General features: G+C 44.1%; 1 protein-coding gene across 1 annotated transcript in view; it reads right to left on the bottom strand.

Annotated features, from left to right (window-relative positions):
- The window catches only part of DUSP10 (dual specificity phosphatase 10), a 38288-nt gene extending 16543 nt beyond the window's left edge, over nucleotides 1–21745 (bottom strand). The window contains exons 1-2 of the mRNA XM_066237887.1: nucleotides 17931–21745; nucleotides 14925–15778 (exon numbers count right to left, since the gene is read on the bottom strand). Coding sequence (XP_066093984.1) covers nucleotides 14925–15735 — 811 coding nt within the window. The 5' untranslated portion in view covers nucleotides 15736–15778; nucleotides 17931–21745. The remainder of the gene's footprint in view (nucleotides 1–14924; nucleotides 15779–17930) is intronic.
- Between the last annotated feature and the right edge of the window lie 4310 nt (nucleotides 21746–26055).

The raw sequence follows: 26055 nt of genomic DNA, 5'->3' as shown, positions 1-26055 counted from the left end.
GGATCAAGTATTGACCTTGAAATCTGAGCTGTTTTAACTGAAGCAATGTTTTCAGTTAGCAAAACACATAGGGACAACTTCCTCAAGTCACTGAGTTGAATTCTGTATTTGGCAAGAATACTAAGCAAGCCTCAGCATTGCCAGTCAACTTCCACAAAGAGCAGGCATGAGCTCTCCTCAGACAGTGATTCACCCAGCCAGCCATGCCCAACAGTCATGTCACCTCTCGAGGGCTCAGCTTGGAAAGGTCAGCCTGATGCCAGGGGAGACCTCTGTGCACTGAGAAATACACAGGCTGCTTTATGTCAGAAGCCAGCACATCCCCGCCTACTGGACCTCCTTCTGAGATTACAGGGAAAACAACCAAAAGGTAAGTACATCTTTGAGGAGGTGGGATGGGATGTGCTATGTCATCAACAAGTGTAGGGGCAGCCAAGTAATGGCCAGTTCAATTGGGGACATGTGCAATGGAGAGATGACCTGGGATGCACCCCACATCTGACTCCGTCAGCCTTCTCAGCCATGTGCCCTTGAAGCCATACCTAACAGTGTTCAGGGTGACAGATGTCCTGACAGCAAGGACTCAGAATGTAGCCCTCTTTCCACAACGAAGTGATACTGGGTCCTAGCTCTGTGACCTCTGTTGACACTTCTCTAAAATCAGGAGTTTGGATAGTCTGTAAGTCTCTCCCTATTCTAGCATTCTACAATGTCAATACAGCTTTGATGAGTCTGATATTGATAGAGAGTAGTAAGCATGAGCCCAGCTGTTGTACGGTGTAAGTCCTGGGGGATCCGCTTCTCACCTCAGGGCCTTTGCACTTGCTGTTCCTGCTTCCTAGAACTCTTTTCCCCTGGCCTCAGATCAAGTGTGCTTTCCTCACAAAGGACTTCCCTTAACATTTCATTTACAGCTGCCCTTCCATAACTCTTTCATTATACCATGAAGTTGCGAAGTTTTATCATCTTTAAAGCACTTATCTCTCTCTGAAATTACTTGATTATTATTATTATTAATATGTGGACGTCAAGAATACCGAGCTGTTAGTTAGTCTTAGAGGAAATTGAGCATAATAGTTCACTGCAGTGGGGTTCAGGCTGCCTCCGCACTACAGCAGTATGATCATGGCAAGTGGCTTAACCTTTTTGTACCCTAGTTTCCTAATTTGCAAAATGGGGCTAATAATAGTACCGACAGGCAACAATAGAGTTATTGTGCAAACCTAATTAGCTAACACTGCTATTTATTAATAGAAATTGAAAGTATTCACTTTTTAGCACCTAGAGCAATACAGTGAGTCCTCACCTGGCACTGTTGACAGGTTTTGTGACTTGAAGCAAAACAACACATCACAAAACCAATTTTACTACAAGCTAACTGATACAAACTTTGTGCTAGTTCTGTGGCATCTCATCAATGATATAACAAAATAATCTTGAGTAAAAGAACGTTATTCAAGGACCTGTGGTACACAATTTGTATAGTAGCCGCTCATTAAGCAGTTCTAGATTCAATGAGACGGGAAAGATCGTTAGTTGTAAAGTATCTACTATGTGCCATTTGGCATAATGCTAGGGATTCGGGAGATTAAAAATAAAAAAGCATATATTCCCTGAAGATAAATTTAATGGGAAAAAAGGAGGAATAAAGAAATATTAGGGGAAACTTAGCAAAAGAAGACACCAAAGATCACCCTGAACTGACGCCATCAGAATATGTAGGGCTGACCAGGTGAACTGAGCATAGGACAGGAAATGCCCATCAACCTACCTGGACGAGGAGGGGGGCTGACAAGCCTCATGAAGAAGAAAGAGGCACCCTGGAGGGGTTCCAGGGAGACAAGGAGCCAGATAGATTCTCTAAGATTAAACAGTTCTGTAGTGATCAAGAGCAAGGTCTCCAGAGTCAGATGGCTGAATCTGGCTTTCTGCTGTGTGACTTTGGACAGTCTACCTAACCTCTCTAAGCCTGTTTTGTTGCCTAAAACATACGATTAATAGTACCGTTATTACTGCACAGAGATCGGCACCATTCAATAGGAATGTAATGCTAGCTACCATGTAATAAAATTGTTTTCTAGTAGCTGCACTTAAAAAAAGTAAAATGGAACTGGTAAAGTTAATATTAATATTTTTTACTTAACTCAGTATGTCTAAAATAGTATATTTCAAAATGGGCTCAAGAGTAAAATAATTATTGAAATAATCTCCTTTTTGTTCTACATCTTTGAGACCCAGGATGCATTTTACACGTGTAGCTCGTCTCAGTTGGGACCAGTCCCGTTTCAGGCACTCAGTAGCCCCATGTGACTCATGGCTACCATACTGGACAGCACACATGGACATAATAATGGTTGTTATCCCCATTAAATGAGTTAACACACAGTGCCGATTTCATCCCCATTTCCCAAGTGTGGCCTAAGAGGCGGTGTGCACATGCGCACATATGCAGAAGCAGGGACCAATGCCTAGAATGTAAGCGGAACCACTGGTGTCGGTCAGCTCCCACCGAACATCGAAGAGCTGTTCATCTCTCAGGAAAAGCAGCACTTCAACTTGGAACAGAGGCTCTCTGATGGATTTACAGAGCATGCTCCTTTATTCCCAGACTCCCACATCTCTCTAACACACGGTTCAATACTGGCAAAATCAAGCGACCACGCACAATAGCACTGCCCTGAAAGCACGGTGCAGCCAGATGGGGAAGTCTCAAGGAGTTCTGAGTGGCTGGGGGGTGGGGAGGAAGAAAAGGCGCAGGAGGAGCTTTGGCTCACTGAGTCACTGAGCTCCTCCTGGCCCTCTCGGGGCCACCACCCAGCCAGTGACCCTACACTTCACTCCCTGGAAAAAGCTTTGCATTGTAAATCCAGAAAAATGTCAAGTCACTGGTTAGAGATTGATCTCAAAGTAATTATTTAGGCAGCTTTTAGCACCTGATTCTTGGCTTCTACAGTTTTCTAAAATGATGCAGATATTAACATGAAAGCTCTCTATTAAGGGTGCATGCCATGCTCAGCTTTTCCCAACTTTTGTAAGGGAGGGCTGCCCATCCCCTAATCATTCATTCAACTCATTCAATCTCACTGGAGAGGGGGTGGGCTTGCTGGCCACGCTTATGTTAGAAAAGAGGAGGTTCACCTACTAAAGGCAGACGAATGCATTTTTACGTAATACGTAAGATAAATTATAACAAATTCAATCCAATTCACACACTTTATCAAGGAAGACAAGCTAATTATCTGCTGAGAATTAGCACCTATTTAAAGGGCATTCAACCTTAATTTAGCCAAAAAGAATTAATGGGAATTTTCTTTCCATTCTGATACACTTTTCTGACTGTGTTAGTTTAAGCATGCAGAAGACTTCAGTATTGTCCAAAACCCCAATAATTTAAAAAACATGGAAGGGTCAAAGACACAAACAAATTACATAGCATCTCACAGTCTAATTCTTTCTGCTGTGAGTATAACCATGTCCCTTTTGAAGTGTCTTAACAATGGCGTAAACTGAGAATGACTCATATTTACGACATGAGGTGGTGTCGCTCCTGCCACACCATTCACTTTCACAAGAGCTTTTGGTTTTTAGAGTGCTCAGTGGTACCTCCACACTTTCTTACCCTGCCCACTGAAGGAGAAGCCAAGACTGACAGCACTATCTTATGAGGGTCTGTGTCCTGTCCACACAATTAGAACTTGGGCCAAGAGCTGTGATCAGAACCAAGACTTCTCTTAAAAGCAATAACTTTAATAGGTAGTTGGCTCTTGTATTCTGAACGGAAAAGCAGGAATAAAAAAGTAAAGAAAATAAGGGGGAAAAATTAGGTGGGCCCAAGTTTCCATTCCTCCATGGGGGAACGGAGATGATTCTAAGAGGTTTCTCTTATACTATCAAAAATTTAGAAATCATCTTAATTTCATTCAGATGCAAATTAGTTAAATAGAATGTGATACATCTATAAAATAAGGCATGTCACAGCACTAAAAGAAAATCAGTGATGACTACATAGGAAGCAAAAGTTCAGGCAACATAAAGTGACAATGAATTTCAGTTTCTATCTGAGAAATGCTGCAACATCTGCACATATATGGGTAAAGAATGAAGAGGACCTGTAACAATGAAACTAGGCCAGGCAGGGGGATTCATACATCACCTGTTCCTTCTTTCTGAATTTTTTTTAATATTCCAATCATGGGTATATGATTGAGTCTTTCCTAAACTTAATTTTATAAGATTTCCCTACATAGAAATAATATATAATTTTCCAGTATGGCACTGATTCAGAAAAAAGAACTGGGGTAGCTATCTATCCCCCCCTAGAAACACTAGGTTTCTCTAAACCTTTAAATAAAACAATCTACCAAGCATCAAAGAGTTCCTACTTACTGTAGCAATAGATATGTCAATTCATTTCACTCTATTATATCAGCCATATCCCTGGATAGAAGTAGATAGTGATAAATTATTATTGTAGATATTTGTATTATAACTATGGTATATTTTTAATAAAGGTTAGTTATTATGTGTCTGGCACTGTTCAAAGCACTTGTACATATATTTGTCTAATTTCTCAATCAATCATATGAGAAAAGTGTCATTGCCCTCCCCATCTTCTGGATAAGAAAATGGAGGCACACCAAATTTAATTTGCTCAAGTTCATGCTTCTAATAACTGGCCAAGTCAGACTCCAAATTCAGCAATCTGGCTTTAGAATATGTGACGTTAACCTCCGTGCTATCCTCCTTCTGGTAGAAAAGATATAAATTCCTAATAGGAAGGCCAGGCACAAATATAAAACAGCAGGTTGATTCACTGAGGAGTCACTTCATAAGCTCATTACAGAGGGAAAGAAAAGGGAAACAAAACATGAAGTGACCTGGACAAACACGTGGACCTGCAAGGATTGCTTATTTAATGGCAACTCAGATACAAACCAGAGGATTATACTCCCACTGGGATTTTTAAAAACAACTGAACTGAGAGTTAGGAAACATGGATCCCATGCCAGCTCTGCTACCAGCAGAGCTCTTGGGTGAGTCATCAGTTTTCACGCCTATAAAATGGAACAGTTGACACAAATGCTGAATAATCTGCCTGAATGAAGGCTGCTCCAAGCGCGGGCATCCCAGGGTCCTTTCTGCCATCCTTTATGGGTGGCAATGCTTTTTCTAGGATCTGTCCCCACCACACTTCCGGACTACCTGAGCTGTATTCAGCTTAGACGATAGGACTGAAGAAGAAAGATAAGGAAGGAGAGAAATGCAGAAGAGAACAACAATAAATATATAGTAAAGAGTTTGATAAGATCCCTGTTCACTTATCTCAGAGAATTAACTCTCCCAAAGGGTAATGTAAACCTAACTAGAGAGTCTTCCTTTACACACTTGAGGGGGGAAAAAACTCTAGTTAATGTTATTACCCACACTAATAGAATAGATAATGAATATGAAACATGAGCAAGCAAATACCTTTGGATATTAGAATCTTTGGGAAATAGGCATTCACACTCCTCATATATTCCTTCTTACTCACTGCACCTAACTTTGTATCTGCCTTGCTCCTCATTCATCTACTTTCCATTGAGAAAGTGAGTGAGAATATTGACACGTGCAGAAGACGGAAGCACCACCCTCACTCCACAGGGTACCGGAAAATGCATTCTGAGGTTCTTCACAGTTAAGCACGTGGAGCAAAAAAACATCAGCACTGTGCCCAGTATGGCTCTAGCAGGCACCATAGAGTGACGCTGGACATTCCTGGACTCTCTGAGTCACAGTCACTCATACGTAAGGGTCAGTGTTATGACACAGACAGCCCCAAGAACAGAGTCTTGGTCTAGAATAAGCATTTCATGAGTGTTAGAGACAATTACTGCAGTTTTCAAATGTTTTTAGAATCAATTTGTTACTCTTTAACAACCTCTGCCACGACCAAAATTTGAAGGTTCTGAAAGCCTGGGAAATGACTTGGAAGCCATCTCTTCTCTGAGGACACAAAGGAGGCTATTCTTCTTTGCACCGAATTTTCAGTTGAGGAGATACCAGAAGAGTGGGGGAGGGAGACAGTATTATAACTTAGGGCACCTCAGGGATAAACCATTAGGAATAAGATGTATAACTCACTTGTAAATAAGCATGTGGCCAGCCGGGAAAGAATATGGGCTTTGAGATCATAGGAACTAAGTTTCAATTCTTGTTCTCCAACTCACTGGTCAATAATGAGTGGGGAGGGGGGGGGGGAGATACTGAATCTGCTCCTCAGATTCACATCTGTAAAACTGGGGATTTAAAACCTGTCTCAACAAGCTGAGAACTAAATAAGACACACACAGGACATCCCCATGCCTAGCACATAGGCAGCACTCAATAGCTATTAATACTTTCTTTTCCCAACTCTGGAAAAGAATTTCAAGGATGATAGGTTGGTCAGACCGAGAGTCGTTACATGTGATTAAATGGTATTTTGCTCTCAGAGTAAAACATCATTGTAGGTGAATCATAAGACCAGTCTCACGAAGTTGTAGCATCAAAATGTGCTATGCTAATAAGACTGGAAATATATGACCCAAGAAATGTCCCCCACTGCTTCATGGAAGATCCTCTCACAAGTCCATGCCAGGTCTTATTATTTTAAGAGAGAAGCAGACACTGTGATAATGAATGACAATAACTCACATAGTCTGGAACACTGGAACCTGGGACTCAAGCACAAGAGCAGGAAGATACTATCACTGTGACCCTGAGAGTACCCTCTGCCCTCACACTGTCCTGTTCTCTTGACTGCCCTGCCCTCCACTCTCAGTTTGGTTTTTCTTGTCATTTCCCCATAGCAGCAGCTATGTTTAGCCCAGTGGCAGTGGACCTCAGGGCAATGATTCAAAGAATGTAGGATTATTTCCCCCATTGAACAAATATAAATGCATTAACAAATTAATAATGATGTTTTGATGCAAAGTGGTGACTGCTTCCTTACCTGGGGACACTAAGGAGATTATCTGAGTTGACTTTATAACATGAGAGGTTTATGATCCTCAAAGGGAGGACCAGGTGGACTGCTGCTCACCTCATTGAGAAATGGGCAACAGATGCCCGCTGGCTTCCCAGCACCATGGGAAGACAAAGGAAACCAAACCCTTTGTTGAAGCACTCAGGAAGAGTGTGGCTGGCTTTCTTTCTTTCTTTCTTTCTTTCTTTCTTTCTTTCTTTCTTCCTTTCTTTCTTTTTTTTAATGAAATTTGAGTCTTAGGGGGCAAAACTTGACAAGTAGGCCTTCACCACCAATAAAACATTAAGAGCAATGCAGATAATCTGGTGAATCTGAAACGCCCTGCTTCCTGTTGGTGATGGTCCATTCTGCCAGGGCACCACATCGGGTAACAGCTTTTTATCTTACATGAACTCACAGGACGCATGCACCTTCCCTCATTCTAAAGCAGGGGCTAACGTTTCTTTGCCTTTAAGTTATAGGAAATATGGGTCTTGCTTGGGTGATCCATACTTTTAAGTAATAATAGATGATACAGACATAAACTGGAAAACAATTGGAATGCTAAGATCTTCCTCTTGGCTTACAGATGAAACATCTTAGGTGTTGGGAGTTCACAATTAGAAAGGTCGCTACATCAACTTGAATATAACATATATTTTGAAATATTCCACAATAAAATTCAGGCCATGGCTTACACTCACCCTGTTCTCTTCCCTCTAATTTTTTTGAATGAGTAAGGTAATGCAATGTGAATGTAGACCATATGGTATATGGAAACACAGCCAATAAAAAAAATGTCCAAGATGGCCAGGGTTAGAGGGACAATGTAACTTGACAATGGCAGGCTTGTGTTTTCATCCAAGCCCAGCCCCTGCAAGGGCATTTTAATTGTACTTGCAAACTTTTTTCCTAAGTAAGCCAAAACCTTGTTTTTGAAACAAGGCCCTACAATGTTTGTTTGCTCAGCATGCCCTCTGTTCATTGACAGCACACAGCAAGCAGAAAAAATTAAACACAGGCCTCGTTCCTATCAGCAATATGTCCAAAATGAGTGAAGTCCAAATTACAAAGTCCCCCTCTGATGCCCAGAAGAGCCCCATCAGCCCAGAGGGACAGCCAGAACATATATTTCCTTTTCTATGAGAAACCAACACTTTAAAAAAAAAAATTCTGTCTTTTTGGCTCAAGACAGTGGAGAGAAATTCTGTTGGCCGGTGGAGATGTGCTTCGAAAAGGCCAGATTCTGTCTGTAAGGGGAAAAGAAAAGACAAAAAGGCCAAATGCCACACAGCCATGTCCCTCACAGGAGAATGGCATTTCCTCAACGAGACTGGCAGAAGGTGATGAGGAATACCGGCAAGTATGTGATTATCCCGGTGGAAGGGTGGGAATCCTTTCTGCTGTGTATACGCTCTCGGTCTGGCATTTAGATGTCAAGGGCTATGACGAGCTTCCCCATCCTGCAGGCTCAAGCCCAACATGTGAATGGCTTCAGTAATATCTGTTGAACGAATGAATGAATCTTTATTACCCACAAGGCCCTATATACATGCTGACGAACCTATCACAAAAAGTCTCTAGAAACCTGAGACGCTTGGGTCCAGGGCTGCATTTTTATGCACATTTTCCAGCTCTTCTTTAAACAGTTAAGGCCCCTAGAAGATGGGATTAAATCAACACTAATATTTGTCCCATATTTCTAGGACCCAGGTCAATATGAGGAGCATGAGTTTCTGGCTTCAAAGGATCTTAGACTTTGGTCCATATAGTTCTGGACTGACATCTGAAAATTCAAAAGAAAAAGATCAATACTCCATATGATTGACTAAATCTATGATTTTATACTTGTATGCTGCTTATATTAGATACTGTTATCATTAGAGAATAATACACATACACATCAATCTATCAACCTGGCAAGACCTATTTTAGCATGAAGGAACAAGGCTCTAAAATTAATTATGCATGTAACCTTGAACAAGTGATAAACTTCTCTGGGCTCTGTTTCCATAACTGCATAACGAGTAGACTGGATCAAATGGCCCTCAAACTTCGCCACAAGTTGGCATCACCTGGGAGCTTTAGAACACCTGATGTGCAGGCTGTCCCTGGACAATTTAATCAGAATCTCTGGAAGTGGGAACTGAGAGTCAAAGGTTTTAAATCATCCCAATTGGTCCAATGAGCAGCCCGCTGTGAAAACAACGGCACTAGGGGAACTCTAAGCTTCCTGGTTCACAGAACTGAGCTTCTGGACTTCAAAAAATGGGAGATGATGTCCCACGGGATTAGAGTTTCTAGCCTTAGTGGGTCGTGTATCCTTATCTGCCCACTCAAATTAAACTGCCTATGAACTGCAAATCAACAAATTCTTATGGCCAAAGCTCTCCCCAGCAATGCCAGGGTGGGGACTCTGGCTGGTCGTGACAGTCTTCGGCACCAGGGTAGCTCCTGGCCAAAGCTCACACCTCGCTCCTCTGGGCACGTGAGGCACAAGGGGAGCAAAACGTCGTCTGTTCCTGTGATTTTGTCAAACCTCCCTTCCCTGAGCCTGCCTTTTCTAATACAAAATCATTAGCTCTCATGGCCAGCAGAGGAGTTTGTTGAACTTGTCCTTGACAAGCCAGATGTTTAACTTAACTGATCCAAACTGGTAAGGCCACATGGTTCATACTTAACATGCTCCCATAATACTGTACCTAGAACAAACTGCAACAAAAAGCAAACAACCAAACAAACCACCCTCACTGTCTAATGTAAGAGGTTTTGAAAGGGCATGTGGGTTGGGGAACGAGGCCCAGGAGCCTGAGTTACTGAGAGCTGTCTACGTGCCAGGCGTTTGATATATGTCATCTCAGTTTGCCCTGTGATATTGAAATAACCCCTATTTTACAATGGAAACAAATGGGGATCTGAGAGGTAATCTGAGTTGCCTAAGGACACCTATGGACAGACAGTGGAAAAGCCTAGCTTTGGAGCCAGGAATGAGGGAGCTAAACTCCATTCTGCTGGGCACCCAGCATACAAGGAGCAGTCGGAGTAAGGGCGGCAACAGGGAGAGATCTCACTTATCTCTCTCCACTTATATTTTAATTAGGAAGGAGGGCAGTATGTCCAAGAGAGGACAGGCAACCATGAGCCAATTCAGCAGAAGTATAACGACTCACTTGAAGAAACGAGCAGTACTTTGCAAGACTTCCCTCCTTCCTTCAAACGCACTCTCATCTGACTCAAAGCTTCGAGAACTTTTCAACGGGAAGCACACTGCCCCCTCCTTCCATCTCCCCTTTTATAGTCAGACTATAATCCTTATTCCAAAAATAAATCAGCCTGGGGAGAGCCAGGAAAAGCAAAGTTTAACAGTTTTATGCTTTCACTATTGACTTATGGGACATTAGTTGGACAAATTTATCATCACATTTTTACAAATTCCCCTACAAATAAATAATTCTAGGATAGGCCCAAATTACTCTGGCCTCTTGACCCAACATGTTTTTGTAATTACTTGGCACTCCAACTGGATGCTACTTAAATTAGCAAACAGTCACCAAATTATTTTTAGACCATAGCAACACATACACACACAGACACACACACGCACTTTGCTGTACCTAGTTTGTTATTTGTACTCCTTTAGAAAAGGAGCCAAAAAAATTTTTAAAAATAAATAAATAAATAAAAAAGAAAAGGAGCCCAAACTGTCCTTTTTAGTGGCACCATCATCCCTGTTCAACGAATAGTAATAATAATATGAAGTTACATTTTTTAGTGCTTACCATGTATGAGGAACTATGTCTAGATTAGCTCACTGTATTCCTAAACTAACACTATGAGATAACTACTGTTAGATCCTCTTTTCGTAAATGAGGAAACGAAGAAAATAAGGGATTAAGCAATGTGCCCATTAAGTGGGGGAACCAAGACTAGGAACTCAGAAAGATTGAATCCCAAGTCCTGCCTGAATTTCGCCAACATTTGCTACAGGGCTCATGATTGACATGTTTGAGTGTTAAACAGAGGTTCAGAATAACAACAGTAAGTTTAAGAATATAGACACATCTTCATAACATTCCTGAGAGACAAGAGGCAAACCTGTACCCCCACAGAACAAAACAGAAAAACACTTTCACAGGGTCTCCGATTTCTGAGCATAGCCATTTGTTTTGTGGTCAAACTCAATGTTGCCTGTAAGTGTTTACATCAGAATCCTCATTGGCTATGGAGGAATGTGCAGTCTGTTTGCTCATTTCTCAGGAATTATGATGGAAAGTTTATAGTATAAGAGTCTATTCCCCGACGTTATCCAATGGTCTCTATGTATCAGCCTCCTTAAGTAATTCTCTCTCCTCCTATTGCCCTCAATTGTTTCTAGTACAGAAGCAAGCCTGTCAGTCCATTTTGTGAAAGCAGAGAGAAAGTACAGGCCTGGACATTGACATACCTGTACAGAATGGGGAGCTATGGACCCCCGATTATCACCTGGGGTCCTCCCACTGAGAGGTAGGCCTGCTTCTCCACAGACCGGACCACCTGTGACTCATAGTAGAATTACAAGTTGTCCATACTGCCCTATAAAATATCCTCAGCCTTATTAATTCTAAAACATTAAGTTATAACATAAAATATATTTAAATCTATTAAAATATTGTCTATTCTACAATTTTTTTCAACCAAAAAGGAAGAGAAGGCAAATAGGGAAAGGAGTAATAATTGTGTAAACTAGTGACAGATATTTGGGTGCTCACTAGACTCTTTCCTACTTTTCTATATATTTGAAAAATGTTATAATAAAATGTTTAAAGGCATAAACTGTTGCTAAGGAGGAGGTGGCAGTAGCTCATCCTTTCCTGCTTAAACGACAAATTATTTCCCTGAACCCAACCTTGGGAACTTTATAATCATCATAGCAAAGATGACAGCTCTCATTCTGGAAGGCCCAGAATTGTCTAGCTTTCTTTTTTCAGTGTAGTTAGCAATCATATTAACAGTTAACTTTGGCTAAAACAAATTATAATCCTTTCAAAGATTTCTCAAATCCCAAATTACTCATTTATTTCTCCAGGTTGGAGAGAGGCACAGGTCCGATGCCATTTTTTCTTTGGCAGCTGAGACTCAAACATGGATTCTGACATTGGTCACAATGGAGAGAGGACTGTAAATTGGAACAGTAACTTAATCTCAGGGGCTTCTGTGCCTCTGATCACTTTCTTCCCAACCTGACACAGCATTACTAAAATGGTAACTGAGCAGCCGCTCAACTTGACAGGCAGCAACAAAAATAGAGAACGCAGCATTGAGACAGGGGACATGAAACTTGGACAGGGAGGGTAGCAACCAGTGTTTACAAACATACACCAGGGCGGCAGGTGGGCCAGCCATAAATTACCCGAGATTGTATTGAAATCTCCGAAAATAAGTTAACGAGGCCATAGAAGTTTCTACCTTTGAAGAGTCTCACTACCCCCGCCACCATATCTTTCCTACAAAAATCACTCGATCCAAAATGGTACCACTTCCACTCTTGCTAAAATAAAGTCTGACATAGTCAAGGGTTGGGGTTAGTAAGAATAAACCTCAGCAGAGAAGCCAGACCAGAATGATCTAACTGACCCACTCAAGAGCCTAGGAGAAGTTGCTGGCCATGATGTCTGAAAGATGCCCACCCATCCTTGCTCGATGGTACTATGGTATTAACCATTGGTTTGCCCAGAGGACAGGGTAGCTGGAGCATCTTGGTACTGTTCCCTCTTCTTTCCCATCGTGGTCTCAATATTTGGCTATTCTCCCCAAAGAGAACAAAATTACAATGACGATAACAATACATAAAATAGATTACAGACCCCTTTGGCTCCTGAACAAAATTTAGTTTAGTTTCAACAAAATTCCCAAATATTTCAAGAAAAAGCTACAAATAATCCAACCTCTACCACCAGCGCGTCTTCCAGGTCGCCCGCCACAGTGCCTCACCAACCCGAAAATGACGAGCCCTCACAGTGGCCGCCCAGGCGCCCAGTGGTGAGGTCAGCAGCATGTCCGGCCCCGCCCTACTGAGGCAGTCTCACTCCCTGACACTGAGGAACAAGCCCAGGCTGCCTGGAGTCTCTGCAGCATCCACAGGAAAGGGGGTGGAACCCCACTTTCATCAGTAGCCCCAGAAGACTCATTTCTCAGTGACTGACAAACCAACTCTGTGCACAACTCTGTCCACAGCCAAATAGAAGACGGGAGCTACAACTTTCCTAACACCCCTCATGTTCAATTCCAGGGTCACCTTAGTGTGCTTCATGCCTTGTCCTCAAATCAGAAAAGGTCTGCTTTTTCTTCACATCTACTCTGCATGGGCAGACACAACCATTAGGACCATTGGTTATGCCCTCTGTCTGCTCCCCAAGACAAACTATTACAAATGGGAAATGTATCGGTTATATTTTCTCATCTGAAAAGGACAAGACAAGCCAAGATCATGGGAAAAAAACACTAGCTGGTTAAACTTACTGGGAACCACTCAAAGTCAACCAAACAAGAATATAAAACAATAAAAGAGCTATTCAGAGAAAATCTGAACATACCTGTAAACCCAAGAAAACCCAGGAACAACAATACAAAATGACTAGGTGCTGTGGGAACTCTCTGGATACAACCTTGTTGATGCCATCCTTCCCATCAGAGCCCAACCCTAAGGAAAGCTGGGCCTTTGTGGTAGTTGAGTCCAATGGGACGGGAGTGGAGGGTGGGCAGGGGGTTATATCAAAGGAATTCAGAACCATTTTTCTAAGAACGCTACTCAACGAAAGGTGGAATGCATCAATGGGCAGAACAGAAGGAGGATGGCAGAGCTGTCTTTCACAAAGACAAAACAACTAAGTTGCTCACCTTAATGGTCTGTTGCAATTTAAATATGTAAGCTGTTCAGAGAAACCCTTTGTGGTCAACACAGTTCAGGAGACTGGCTGGTGATGTGGCCCAGATTATGTATCTTGGCTCAAACTTAAGAGAAGATGACTGTATCTAGAACCACCACCACCAGACAGAAGACACCAAAGAGAAAGAATAGGGTACAGTGACCCAATGAATGGTATCTGAGGGCAAAAAGACACTGGGGATGGACACAGGGCGAAGGCTGTCCTACTAGGTTAGGTGACACTGTGTGGAAGGAGCTCAGAGAATGGTGGGCAATTAATTCCCACTGCCAGGGTTCAGCAACCAGGACCTCAGAGTTATTCTGCACTGAGTAATAATTGTGTAAACTAGTGACAGGATGCCAATGGTTGTCAGGTAAAGCCAGAGGCAACAATGGATTGGAGAATATTTCATAAGAATGACCCTGTCCTCATAGAGCTGTGGCAGAACAACAGATTTTTTATGACCTTATACTGTGGACCCTTAGAATAAGGATCTCTACCCCTCGACACATCACATTCTAAACCACATTAAATCCAAGCTGGTCACAGAGGTGAGAAAGAGGAAGAATTTCCCACAAAAAGAACCCGGTACCTGTAAGTTTACTTGTAGTTCACCATAGTGGCTGCTTCCTCAATTCCATCAACTTGGGTCAAGTCTGAGAGATAATAACTTTCCAACTAGTGATTTATTGAAAGAGAGCTACCAGCCCAGGCATGACTCGAGATACCATATGGTGTTAGAAAAGCCCCTTTTTAAGACAATGAGAACAGTCTCAGAGAGGTGAAATCACTTGCCCAATGCAAATTAGAAGGTGAATTGAGAACAGAACCCAAGTCTTCTGGCTTCCAGTTCCATGCTGCTGGGTTTCTGTCACTATACAAAATAATTAAGACCAGGCACAGGAGGGGGGACGAGAAGAAGAGAGTCTATTTCGATCTTTGGGAGGTAGGGTAAGGAGAATGCTGGTATGTCTAAGACAAAACCCCGAGTGACCCCAGGCTACGCAGGAGTGTGATGGGGAAGGGAACGTTACCTTTCAACACCAGAGGTTCCTTGCCTTCTCTCTTCAAGGACTCAAGGACTATGTGAAGTGGCTGGGAAGGCATCACTCGGCTCGGCTCATTGGTATTCTCATCATAAACTATAATTTCTTTGGAAAAGATCCTCTTAAAGGAGTCCTTGCCTTCCCGACAGGAAATCAAGTCTAAGACAGTGATCTTGCCCTGCTGTAGTCTCCGCCGGCTGATCTTATCGGCACAGTTAATGTGGACAGCTCCTTGGATGTGGCTCTTGTTGTACTCCATGAAGGGCCTGCAGTCAATGATGACAGGGCCCTGGCTCGGCAGGTGACTCTTGCTGCATTTGGTCATCTTCTTTGCCAAGTCATTGGGGTAGATGATTTTGATGCTGGCTAGCTGCTTGGGGGTCCCTGACACAGGACTGCCCACCCCGCCTGATGGACTTAGAGAGCCTGTGTTCTCATTGTTGTTGACCATCTGGGTGGCAGGACAGGTGCTGGAGGTTCCGATGGTAGTGGTGGCGGAGCCAGCAGCAATGGCTTGGGTTTGGGCCTGATTGTCCTTGTCGTACGTTGCCACAGTGCAGCAGCTGGCACTGCTGCACCCACAATTCAGGGAGCGGGCAGAGCCGCTGGATGAGGGCATATACGTCAGATTCGCAGCCTTTAGGGACACGACGGTGGTGGCGATGACAGGAGGGTGGCTGTTACTGCCCAGGGCAGCAGAGCCAAGGTAGCTAGAGTCTAAACAAAGGTTGAGATCTTGAGGCCGGACGGGCCTAGACAGTGTCACTACTACCCTGTCGTCTAAAGGAGACGGAGGCATGAGGAGGCTGAAAACTGGCAATTCAAGAAGAACTCAAGACAGTCTGTAAGGAAGGGGAGGGGGAAAGAAAGAATAAAGTCACGTGACACAAAAGGCAGTCTAATCCAATCCCTGGGAGAGGCCACTGCATCCCTCTGAGCAAAGTCGTCCTGAGTGCCCTTTATCACGCTGCTCTCAAAGCTTGAAACGCGTTTTTACAGATTTAAAGAGGATGTCAATCTGTAGACGCCAGCTATGTGGTCACTAAGTCTAAGGTTAAATGTCTAGTCCGTGCATATGTTGATGAAAAACCTTTCTCAGGCCTGCATCGAAGTTTAGCTTTAGAGAAGGTAAAAGCACAAAGAACTGGAAACTCCAAAGACAGAAAGGATGGCTGTTAAGAGGTATCTATTCTGGGCCTCACCTCCTGGGCAGAATTATAGCGCAACTCACTGGGAAAGACCCACTGTCCACCCTTGCATACTTTCCATGTAATTCCTTACCCACTGCAAAGGAACAGGAATGACCAAGAGCATTGGCATGGCTCAGAGAAATATACAGCAGCTAAATATACATGGGGGTGAGGGGAGATGGGACGGATGTCAACTTTCTGCAAATCAGAATGAAAGTATCCCCCTAAGTGAATCTCTTTAGCTGGGAGCTATTCTTGCTTTCCAATTGACTGAGCCCTTTGAAAAGCACACACAGTTATATTAAAACCTCCCCTGCTTCCTCTTAGCCTCTTATTAATTAAGCTGCAGTTCCCCCTTCATTACAAACCGGTGTCCTAAAACAAAGCCCCAGGCCTCAGCCAGGTCTGGAAACCCCAACCCTGGCTGAGGTGCCACCCTTTGCCCTCTTGCCACCCCCACCCCACAACCCTACTCTTGCTTTTAAGGAAAGGATCACTTGGACTCTCTCCTTCATTTCCCCCACGGGCACAGATGCATCCTAGCGCTTCTCTCAACGGGAGACAGGCACTGTGCATAATATTTCAATCCCACAGGGATACCCCCCTCTTCAGGGCGGTGGATTTCATAAAGATGACTTCCCAGTTAGCCTGTCACTGTTAAAAGAGGCAGTAAAGTGTTGCCCACCCGGTCTACCCCGTCTGTCTCCCGAGGACGCCTGCAAAGGGACAGTTCCTTCCTCTCTGTAGGCACCGGGGCACTCTACAATGCGGCCCTGCTGGCCCCTCTTCTATTAGCCGGGCACACAGAAAAGAGACCAAACCTCGTGCTAGAGTCCCTCACCTAAACGAACTTTAAGAGATGTCTGGGAAAATATCCTCTGTCATCTGTCTACACACGGCCGTCACCATTTTCAGACACAGAGCCCAACTGTCACAGGCAGAATCCACACACGCACGCACGCACACACGGGCACGCACCCATCACACCCGCAGATTCCCCCATGGATTTAGGTTTCTCTCCTCCACCTTGGGATGGGAGCGAAGGAGCCAACCCCTTCCCTCCCATCCTCCCTTCCTGTTTTCTTCCCTCCTTGGTGTAGTATTTTTTTTTTTTTTTTAAGAGCAAGTACTCTACCAGCAGCAGCTCGAACTGTTTTTCAGCTAGATCGAGCGGGGAAAGTCTCTGCTATTTTGTTTCCTGGGAGAATCCGTCCCAGGATCAACAGTCCCCTTTCTTGGAGAAGGACGCAGCAGCGAGTGCGCGGGGACCCCGTCTGGGACTCGCCACCGCCGCACGAAGTGCGCGGATCCCCACGCACGGAGTGTGGAAAGAGATCTGCATCCCTGCAGCAGAGGGTCGGGTGTCTATAGTGCCCGTGAAACCATTCAAACTGGCTCAGAAAACCTCCCCGAGAAACACCGAGCTACCCCCCTCTCCCTGGCCGGTCGTCCATCCACCTCTAGGCAGAGGCTGGAAAGAAAATTAAGCGGTCAGGGGACGCTCCTTCCCCACTCCTGGGGCACCTACCGTCTCCTTTCGCCACACAGCGCACTAACGATCCCCAGGCATTCAAAACTGCCGCAAAGCATCCCAACAAACCTTTTTTTTCTTCGCCCCAAATTCAAACAGACTGCAGAGAGAGTAAACGCACAGCGCAGCGTGAGCCAACAGCCGGAACCCTCTAACCTTACCTGCTGTGGCTCCCCGTGAGCATCGCCACACGCAAACACACGCATACACACTCACGCTCACACTGCCTAACACACCTGAGCTCGAGGAGTAGCCGAGGTGACTTCCACTTACTTCATATATCCGTGTAGCCCTCCACCATCTGGCGCTCAGCTTCAGGAAGGATTCTCACATTCAGCCCCATTCACTCGGCTTCATTGATCTCCAGCAACAACATAGTTACTTTCTCTTTTCCTACACTGTAAATGTACGGTTCTAGGGGGGTGGGCCAGCTGCCGACCGACGGCGCCTTGGACCAATAGAAACTCGGAATAAACTGACCGTTACCTCACAGCAGCCCACAGCCAATAGGAGGCCGCAGGAGGAGGATCTGAGGGCGTGGCCTGGTCTCTTTAAGGAGGGCTACTCATACGCCGCCTCGGGTGCTTGGTGTTAGAACACGGGCGGTGATGTCATTGGCAACCAATCAAACACTTAAAAGGGCCAGCCGGGGCCGGCACGGAGCAGCTGCTCTTTATTTACATGTAAACCGAACCGGCAGGATGCACTTAACCCTTACCGGGGCTGAATTGTCAGTTGGCTGGACTCACCGCTCTGGCTCTGCCTACTTGATGGGATCCCCCGGAAACCCCTCACGCGGGGACATGCCACGCTGTCTTTTTAAGTCTTTCTTACTCCGGACGGATGATCAAAAGTGTCGGAGTAACTTTCTAAAGAGGCAAGAGACAAAAGGAACAATTACTTTCCCCAATGGGGAAACCGGGTTCTTCGAGTGGCTCGAGTTGACTTGACAAACCCTAACCCAAGATACATGGACGTCGCCGAGCCGCCTGCCCTTGGACGGTCGTGAGCGCGCAGCCAGGGGCACTTCTTGGGCCGGCGCCCGGGGACCATCGCTGGGGGCCCGGGTTCAGACGCTGCTGGCAAGCGGGCCGGCCATCCCCGGGCCGCGAGGCCCGCGTCCTGGGGGCCTCCCCTCTCGGCCTTGCGCCGCCGGCCCGCAGATGTCGCTGCCTCTCTGGCTTCCCTACTGTTAACCTGCGCGGCGCGCTCTGGCTCACCTACCTCTGAGCCCGGTCACGCCCCCGCCTCCCCGCCTACTGGCCGGGGCTCGAGCCGGAGCACAGAGGGCTGCTCAGAGGCGGCTGCTCGGGCTCCGGCCGGAAGTTATAGGGGGCGCACCGGGAGCAGTGGCACGGGCCACCCTCCTAGGCCGCGCGTGGGGGATCGTAGTGCGCCTGCCACGCCCCCGGGGCGCGGCCACCGCCTGGAGGCGCCCCTTCTCCCGCCCGGCGCGTAGGGTGCCGGCGCCGCGCGCTCCTCGGCCGTCGCCTGCCACTGCGCAGAGCCCCTTGGCAATCCCGGGACAGCCAGGCCGGAGCTTCTGGAGCAGCCGCGGCTGGCGGAAAGGAGCCTGAACTCGGTGTAAATCACGAGACTTGCGCCGCCGAGGGGTCGCGGACCGAGCGCACGCCCGGAGGCGGAGTGGGGCCGAAGCCAACCCGACTGAGCCGCATCTGGAAAATCTCAGGAAAATTGAGGGAAAGCTGTCTTGCGGTACGGACAGGAGCGGAGATACGGAGACGGACTGCAGAGAGTCTGCATCGGAGAACCCCAAAGAAGTAGAACCGCTTCATTTATCCCCCTCCTGACTCAGAAAGACAGGGGCGAAAGAGTTGAAATTATTTCAGTGCAGTAAGACTTTGTGAGCACGTCAGAATATTTGGCTATGATTCTCCTCTCTTACCAGATTGGAGGTGTTTGGAGACATACTTAAGGCCCTGGGCCTGATAAGTCAGCTAAGTGGTATCGACATATGCATGTAATTGCTTTAAATGCTGATCTAAATTCAAAAGATGTCAAATCACAGCCTGCTGGCCAGCTCTGCTCAATACACTATTCAGAGAAATCCCCTTGGGTATCTCAGGGAACGGTGCAGGAGAGGGTAGCGTGTGTGTGTGTGTGTGTGTGTGTGTGTACACACACACACACACACATACATACATACACGTATACACACACAGTCTAGCCTAGCGTCCACACTAGTTTTTCAAGTACAAGTAAATGCAAACAATTATCTTAAATAGGAAGGGATTTTTTGTAGCCCTCTCTCTGCTCACACACCAACACATACACCTTTAGGGATAAACAGGTCCTGGCCAGGAAAGTTGGGTTCGGGTTCTTTCTGTGGAAATCAAAAAAATTTCCTCTCTGGATCTCTTTGGAGCTTAAATAGCTAAGGAGACATCCCTCAACCACAGGTCGTTATTGGGAAAATAATGTTCACTAACAAGGTTGTAGAGTGCTAGATGTAAGTCCTCATTCTGACTCTCATCTGTTGGGTCTGTTCATCCAGGGTCACAGTGTTCATTCATTTATCTGTGAAATGGGAATACCTAAACTAAGAAAGAAAAAAAGGAAAAAATCTGGTGCAAGTGCTCAGGGGATAAAAGAATTGCTGATAAAAGACTTTTGGTAAAAAAAGTGTCCTTGCTTCAAGAAATGGAGTGTCTCTATTTCAGGATACTTTGATCTATACATTATAAATTCATTGATAATACCTCAATATCTAAGCCCAAAGTAGGGACTTGTACAATTGCAGGAGAGTTCTTAACAGCTTTTACTAGGAGGCCCAGAGGCGAAAGTCACTTTAAAAAGAAATGTACCTCATTTAATGAGATGATTATTTTACTATAGTTTCAGACTAGTGATTATAATTTAGTTGACTAAAAATCTAAGCCATCCAGGCTGAAAAATTGGGAAATGATAGCAAAACTTCTCATCATTTATCAAACCTGAAACATAGAAAAAACATGTCAGTAATATATACATATATGTAAATATTGTTTTAAATAGGCATCTCTAAGTATATTGTTTATATTCAAATTATAGAGTGGTAGAAAAAAATGAAATTACAGATGGGTATTTTTCTCAGTTGCTACTCTTCTAAGCTTTTCTACCAAAAGAGTGATTTTGTTCCTGTTTTTTGAACTGTAAGTGTGAAAATGCTATCTGAAGTACTGCCCTTAGTTTAAATTTGCAATAGGAGCCAGCCAGTGGCTATGAACCTGAACTGTATACAAATAACCAGTGAAACCTGAATGTTCATTTTTCTTCCCAAAGAAACAGCAAAGCATCTTCATTGCATTTTAGTGTTCTATCATGATTATACTCAGCCATATCTTTGTTCCTACAAATGAACAGAAGAGAAATATTGTGTCTTTCAGTGCAAAGTACTATGCATAAAATCTAAAAGATGAAGTTAACTTAGGTCGACATATAAGATATAATATGGATAATGTTGAACAAATATGTTAACTGAACAACTTCTTTTACGTGCAAATGATTACGTGTATGGGGATGATGGTAGAAGGTAGGAACTAGGTATGAATCAGGTTTTTCAAATAATCTTCAAGGTCAAGGTGGATTCCTGGAGGTGCTAGAACTAAGGCAGAGAAAGGCTTAGAGAAAACTCACAAAGAATAAATCTTGGAATAAAGGTAATATGAAATCAGCAAGAAGTGGGGAATAGGCAAGTGAGATGGCAAGCAGTTGAGGTCACTGGTGGTGAAACATGCTGTGACATAGAAAGGCCCCACCCTGACAGCAGTGGCCACTGCAGCGTGGGGTGATGGAAACAGAAGTGGGCCCATATGCTTTCTTACAATCCACTAGTCTGGAAACAGGAAGCAGCAGGCCTTTCCCTTTAAATTCATGTGTAGGGTACTCTTGTAACTCAGGAACAGGCTCTGAGCCAGTTAAGGTTCTCTGTCTGTGTTTTCCAGTGTGGCAGCCCCTTGTCACATGTAACTACTGAACAATTTAAAATGTGGCAAATATGAACTGAGTTGCGCTTCGAGTTTAAAATACAGGCTGGATTTTGAGCACATGTAAATTTGTAAAATACCTTTATCATTTTTTATGTTGGTTACATGCTGAATTGTGTAGATATGCTGGCATAAATAAAGTATGTTCATAAAATGAGTTTTACCCATTTCTTGTTACTCTGTAGAATATGGCTATTGGTGAATTTGTAATGACTTGCTCATTTCATGTATTTTTATTGGTAGTGCTGTTCTAGACCCTATAATTGCTCCTTAGATTTGAGGTCACTCTGGTGCCAAAGGCAACAGACCGCAGAATGTTAGGCCTGGAAGGGACTTTCAAGCTTATCTAGGCCAGTGGTTTTCAAATTGTGTTAGGGGAATCCGGAGCGAGCAGGGATACCCGTGCACATGACTGATGGTGGAGCAACGAAGTGCTGGTGGAGCTTGGAGACCTCTCACCCACCCCCACCCTTGCATACTTGATATACACATATATATATACACACACATTTTTTCCTCTGAGACTCCAAAGTAAGGATTCTGATTGGTTTCTTGTTCTATTTTGTTATGTTTTTTTTAATCCTGGTCCATCATTGTACCTGTAAGGCAATGTGATCCCAAGATAATGGAGGTGGCATGGTCAAAGCCATGCCTGACCTCAGACCTCATGTTCAAGTCCAGTGTGGCCACTATTGGACACAGTAGAGGAGGTGACTGACCAGGGGACAGGATTAATAAGGTCCCTGTCTCAACTGTAGGTAGCAGATTCTTCCCTTTCCTCGCAGTTAGCTTTTCTTCTCCCTCCCCTCATCCCTCACTTGAGACCTCACAAAGGCCTGCTGCTCATTGTCAACAGAAAATTCTGGCTAGGCACAAGTGTGTGCATCATTGACACACACTTCGTTCCTCCATGAACATGACAAACAAAAAGCTAACTGCCAGCCACAGGTCTCCAGTACATCCTGCTTGGAGATCGATGGCCCATTATGATTTTGTGTTGAAACATCAAAGACTCAACATTTTCCCCTGCACCAAGTAGAGCCATCATTTTCTCATCAGGAAATGCTGTCCGACTCACAGTCCCTGTGTCAAACTGTAGAGGAGGGATATTGTGGGATACCAAGACAAAAGGTAAACATGCACGCAAAGCTCTTCTAACCCTGCTTCTGGTCCTACACAAATTAATGGAACCTTCTCAGCATCTCTGAGTAGGTGAATGCTGCACTGCTTCTGGATATAACAAGGCCCTTTAGATCAGTGGTCCCCAACCTTTTTTGGGCCACGGACCAGTTTAATGTCAGAAAATATTTTCACGGACGGCCTTTAGGGTGAGATGGATAAATGTATCATGTGACCGAGACAAGCGTCGAGAGTGAGTCTTAGATGGATGTAACAGAGGGAATCTGATCATTTTTTAAAAATAAAACATTGTTCAGACTTAAATATAAATAAAACAAACAATGTAAGTTATTTATTCTTTCTCTGCGGACCGGTACCAAATGGCCCACAGACCAGTACTGGTCCGCGGCCTAGGGGTTGGGGACCACTGCTTTAGATTACCAAGTGTGCCGTAATGTGCCTTGTTTATCTTTATACTTAAACAGTGAACAGATTCTAAAGATCTAGCATTTGGAAAAATGTTACTAGGTAACACGACTGAGTGTTGTGCTCTGGGCCAAGTGCTGTTGTAAGTGATCTACATGCATTAACTCACACAAATCTTCATGTCCACATCAAAGTAGGCACTCCTATTAGCCTCACCTTAAAGATGAAACAGAAACACAGACAGGTTAAGTAACTGCCCAAGGTCACACAACTAGAAAGCAGCAGAGGTGACGTTTGAACCCATACAGTCCGACACCGGAGCATCTGCTTTTAACAAGTATGTCTCGTTTAATTCGTTCTCATTGTAGATTTTATAAACTTTCTGCTACATCCCCCTCAGCCTCCAGAATGCCAGGATATGTTTAATTGCCTCTTGGGAAGAATTTGCAGTTTTTTCCACTGTTTTCTCCCGAAAGTTTCAAAGTCATGTGGTCTCACTCTCCCTGATGCATCCTCCCTGTTTCCAATTTGATAAAACTTCCGCTTTGTTTCCAGAATCCTTCCAATTAGTGCTCTATGCTTTTTAGCCTGGCTGCAGCAAACTGGACCAGCAGATTGAAGGATGAGCCTATGACAAATCTATTGTCCAGATCTTGTCTTGTTTGCCATCCCATCACTAGCACCTGGCTCAGAAGCTAGCACCGGTGGGAACTCGGGAAGTTTCTGTTTATAAATGAATGAATGATCAATGAATCAATCAATCAATCTACTGACAGTAATTTTTATATATGTACCCTTGAATTGTTTTCTCCTAGGTGCATACCCTGGCTCAACTAATAGCTATTGATTTGTAGCTATTGATTTGGGCCATCGGCAATAGCTAAAGGTTTAGGGATCTCTGCTCCTCTTCTGAATTCTAAATGCAGCTACTAATCAAGAGTCCATCTCTGGACCTCACTATTTATCATAACTTTAGTTGTTTTTACCATATTCTCTCGTGTAAAGTTTAATTCCAATTCCTTTTCCCCCAGCAGCTGTGGAAACAGCAGCATCTCTTTCACTATAACCCACCTCAGCGTGAGCCACACCATGCTTGTGTCTTTGCATCCAGAGACAGAGAGAGACAGAGAGAGGGAAAGACAGGGACAGACAGACAGAAAGGGAGAGAGACAAGAAGCATCAATTGATAGTTGTGGCATCTTAGTTGTTTATTGATTGCTTTTTCATATGTGCCTTGACCAGAGGGCTTTAGCTGAGCCAGTGACCTTGGTCAAGCCAGTGACCTTGGGCTCAAGCCAGCAACCATGGGGTCATGTCAATGATCCCACGCTCAAGCCAGTGAACCTGCACTCAAGCTGGTGATGTTGAGGTTTCGAACCTCGGTGTTCTGCATCCCAGGCCAATGCTCTAGCCACTGTGCCACTGCCTGGTCAGACAGATATCTTCCTTTTATATCCCCCCCCCCAATATCTTCCCTTTTATGGTACATGGGGCATCCATTTCCTTATGTTTATCTGAAAACTGCCTGCTCTTGTGCTAGGCCAGGGGTCCTGTCCCTCTGGGGAATGGACATGTAGGAATGTTCAAGTGCATCTCCAGAGTCACTATATTCAAACCTAGGAGAAGCTCAAAGACAGTTTCTCTGACCCCATACTAAGTGGAGCAGACTGTGCCTCCCTCCTGTGAATATAATAGGATTTCTCCTTTTGTACACTGCTCACAAAAATTAGGAAATGTTTTATAGCATCATATTCATTTTGAAATATCACCTAATTTTTGTGAGCAGTATATGTTTAAACTATAGTGATCTGTGATCTCTGTCTGTGATGATTAATTTCCTGTGTCAACCTGGCTGGCCACTGTGCCTAAATAATTGATCAAATATTATTCTAGATGTTTCTGTGAAGGTTGCTCTTTGAATGAGACTGATGTTTAAACTCATGCATTTTGAGGAAAGCACATTACCTTCCATAGTGTGGATGGGCCTTGCCCAGTGAGTTGAAGGCCTCAATAGAGGAAAGACTGATCTCCTCCAAGCAAGAAAGAATTCTACGAGCACATGACCTTCAGACTTCAGTTGCAATGTTGGCTCTTCCTAGTTCTTCAGGATACTAGCCAATCCTGCAGATTGTACTAGCCAGACTCCATAATCACATAAGCCAGTTCCTAAAGTAAATGTCTCTCTGGGTATGCATGAATCACGTTGGTTCTGTTTCTCCAAGGGACACTGACCAATACATCTTTGTTTCCCTTTGTGGATGGAGCAGAGCAAAGCCTGAGAAATGGGCATGGCAGCAAATGTCAACACATCTCCATTCCTACCCTATGTTTCTAAAGATACCAAATTAATTGCATCTTCATCTTCGAGTGGCTTCATTTCCAAGAGCTTAAAGTCTACTCTGAAAAGGTGGTAAGGATACACTTAATACATTTAAGATAGGAAAAAAAATTAATTAAAAAAAGATAGAAATATTGATACAGAAGAAACATACATACATCCCAATTTATCAGAAAAAAAATAGATAATTGCAAATGAGGTTTTTGGCTTTGGGATTCTAAAGCAATCTAGAGATTGGGAAGATAAAAATAAACCTTTGATATGTTTCTGAGCCTCTAATTTGTGTCCATTCAGCCTGAAGGAAGAAAGAGATGAATATTTTTGCTTTCCCCTACATGCATATTTAATCTTATCTAAACATCCTGAATTTTGAGACTGTCAGGAATTTCCATAGTAAGTACAGATTGCTTTCCCAATTTTCTACCACGTATTAAGAAAGCCATTTTAAGTCCCAGAATTAATGCAGACATGTCATTGTCGTTATTTATTTCTTGTGACTTTTGCTTTCCTCAGTTAATCAACATACGGT

Source organism: Saccopteryx bilineata, chromosome 1, assembly GCF_036850765.1.
Source record: "Saccopteryx bilineata isolate mSacBil1 chromosome 1, mSacBil1_pri_phased_curated, whole genome shotgun sequence".
In the NCBI taxonomy this organism is placed as follows: domain Eukaryota; kingdom Metazoa; phylum Chordata; class Mammalia; order Chiroptera; family Emballonuridae; genus Saccopteryx; species Saccopteryx bilineata.
This window is presented reverse-complemented; position numbering and strand designations above follow the sequence as displayed.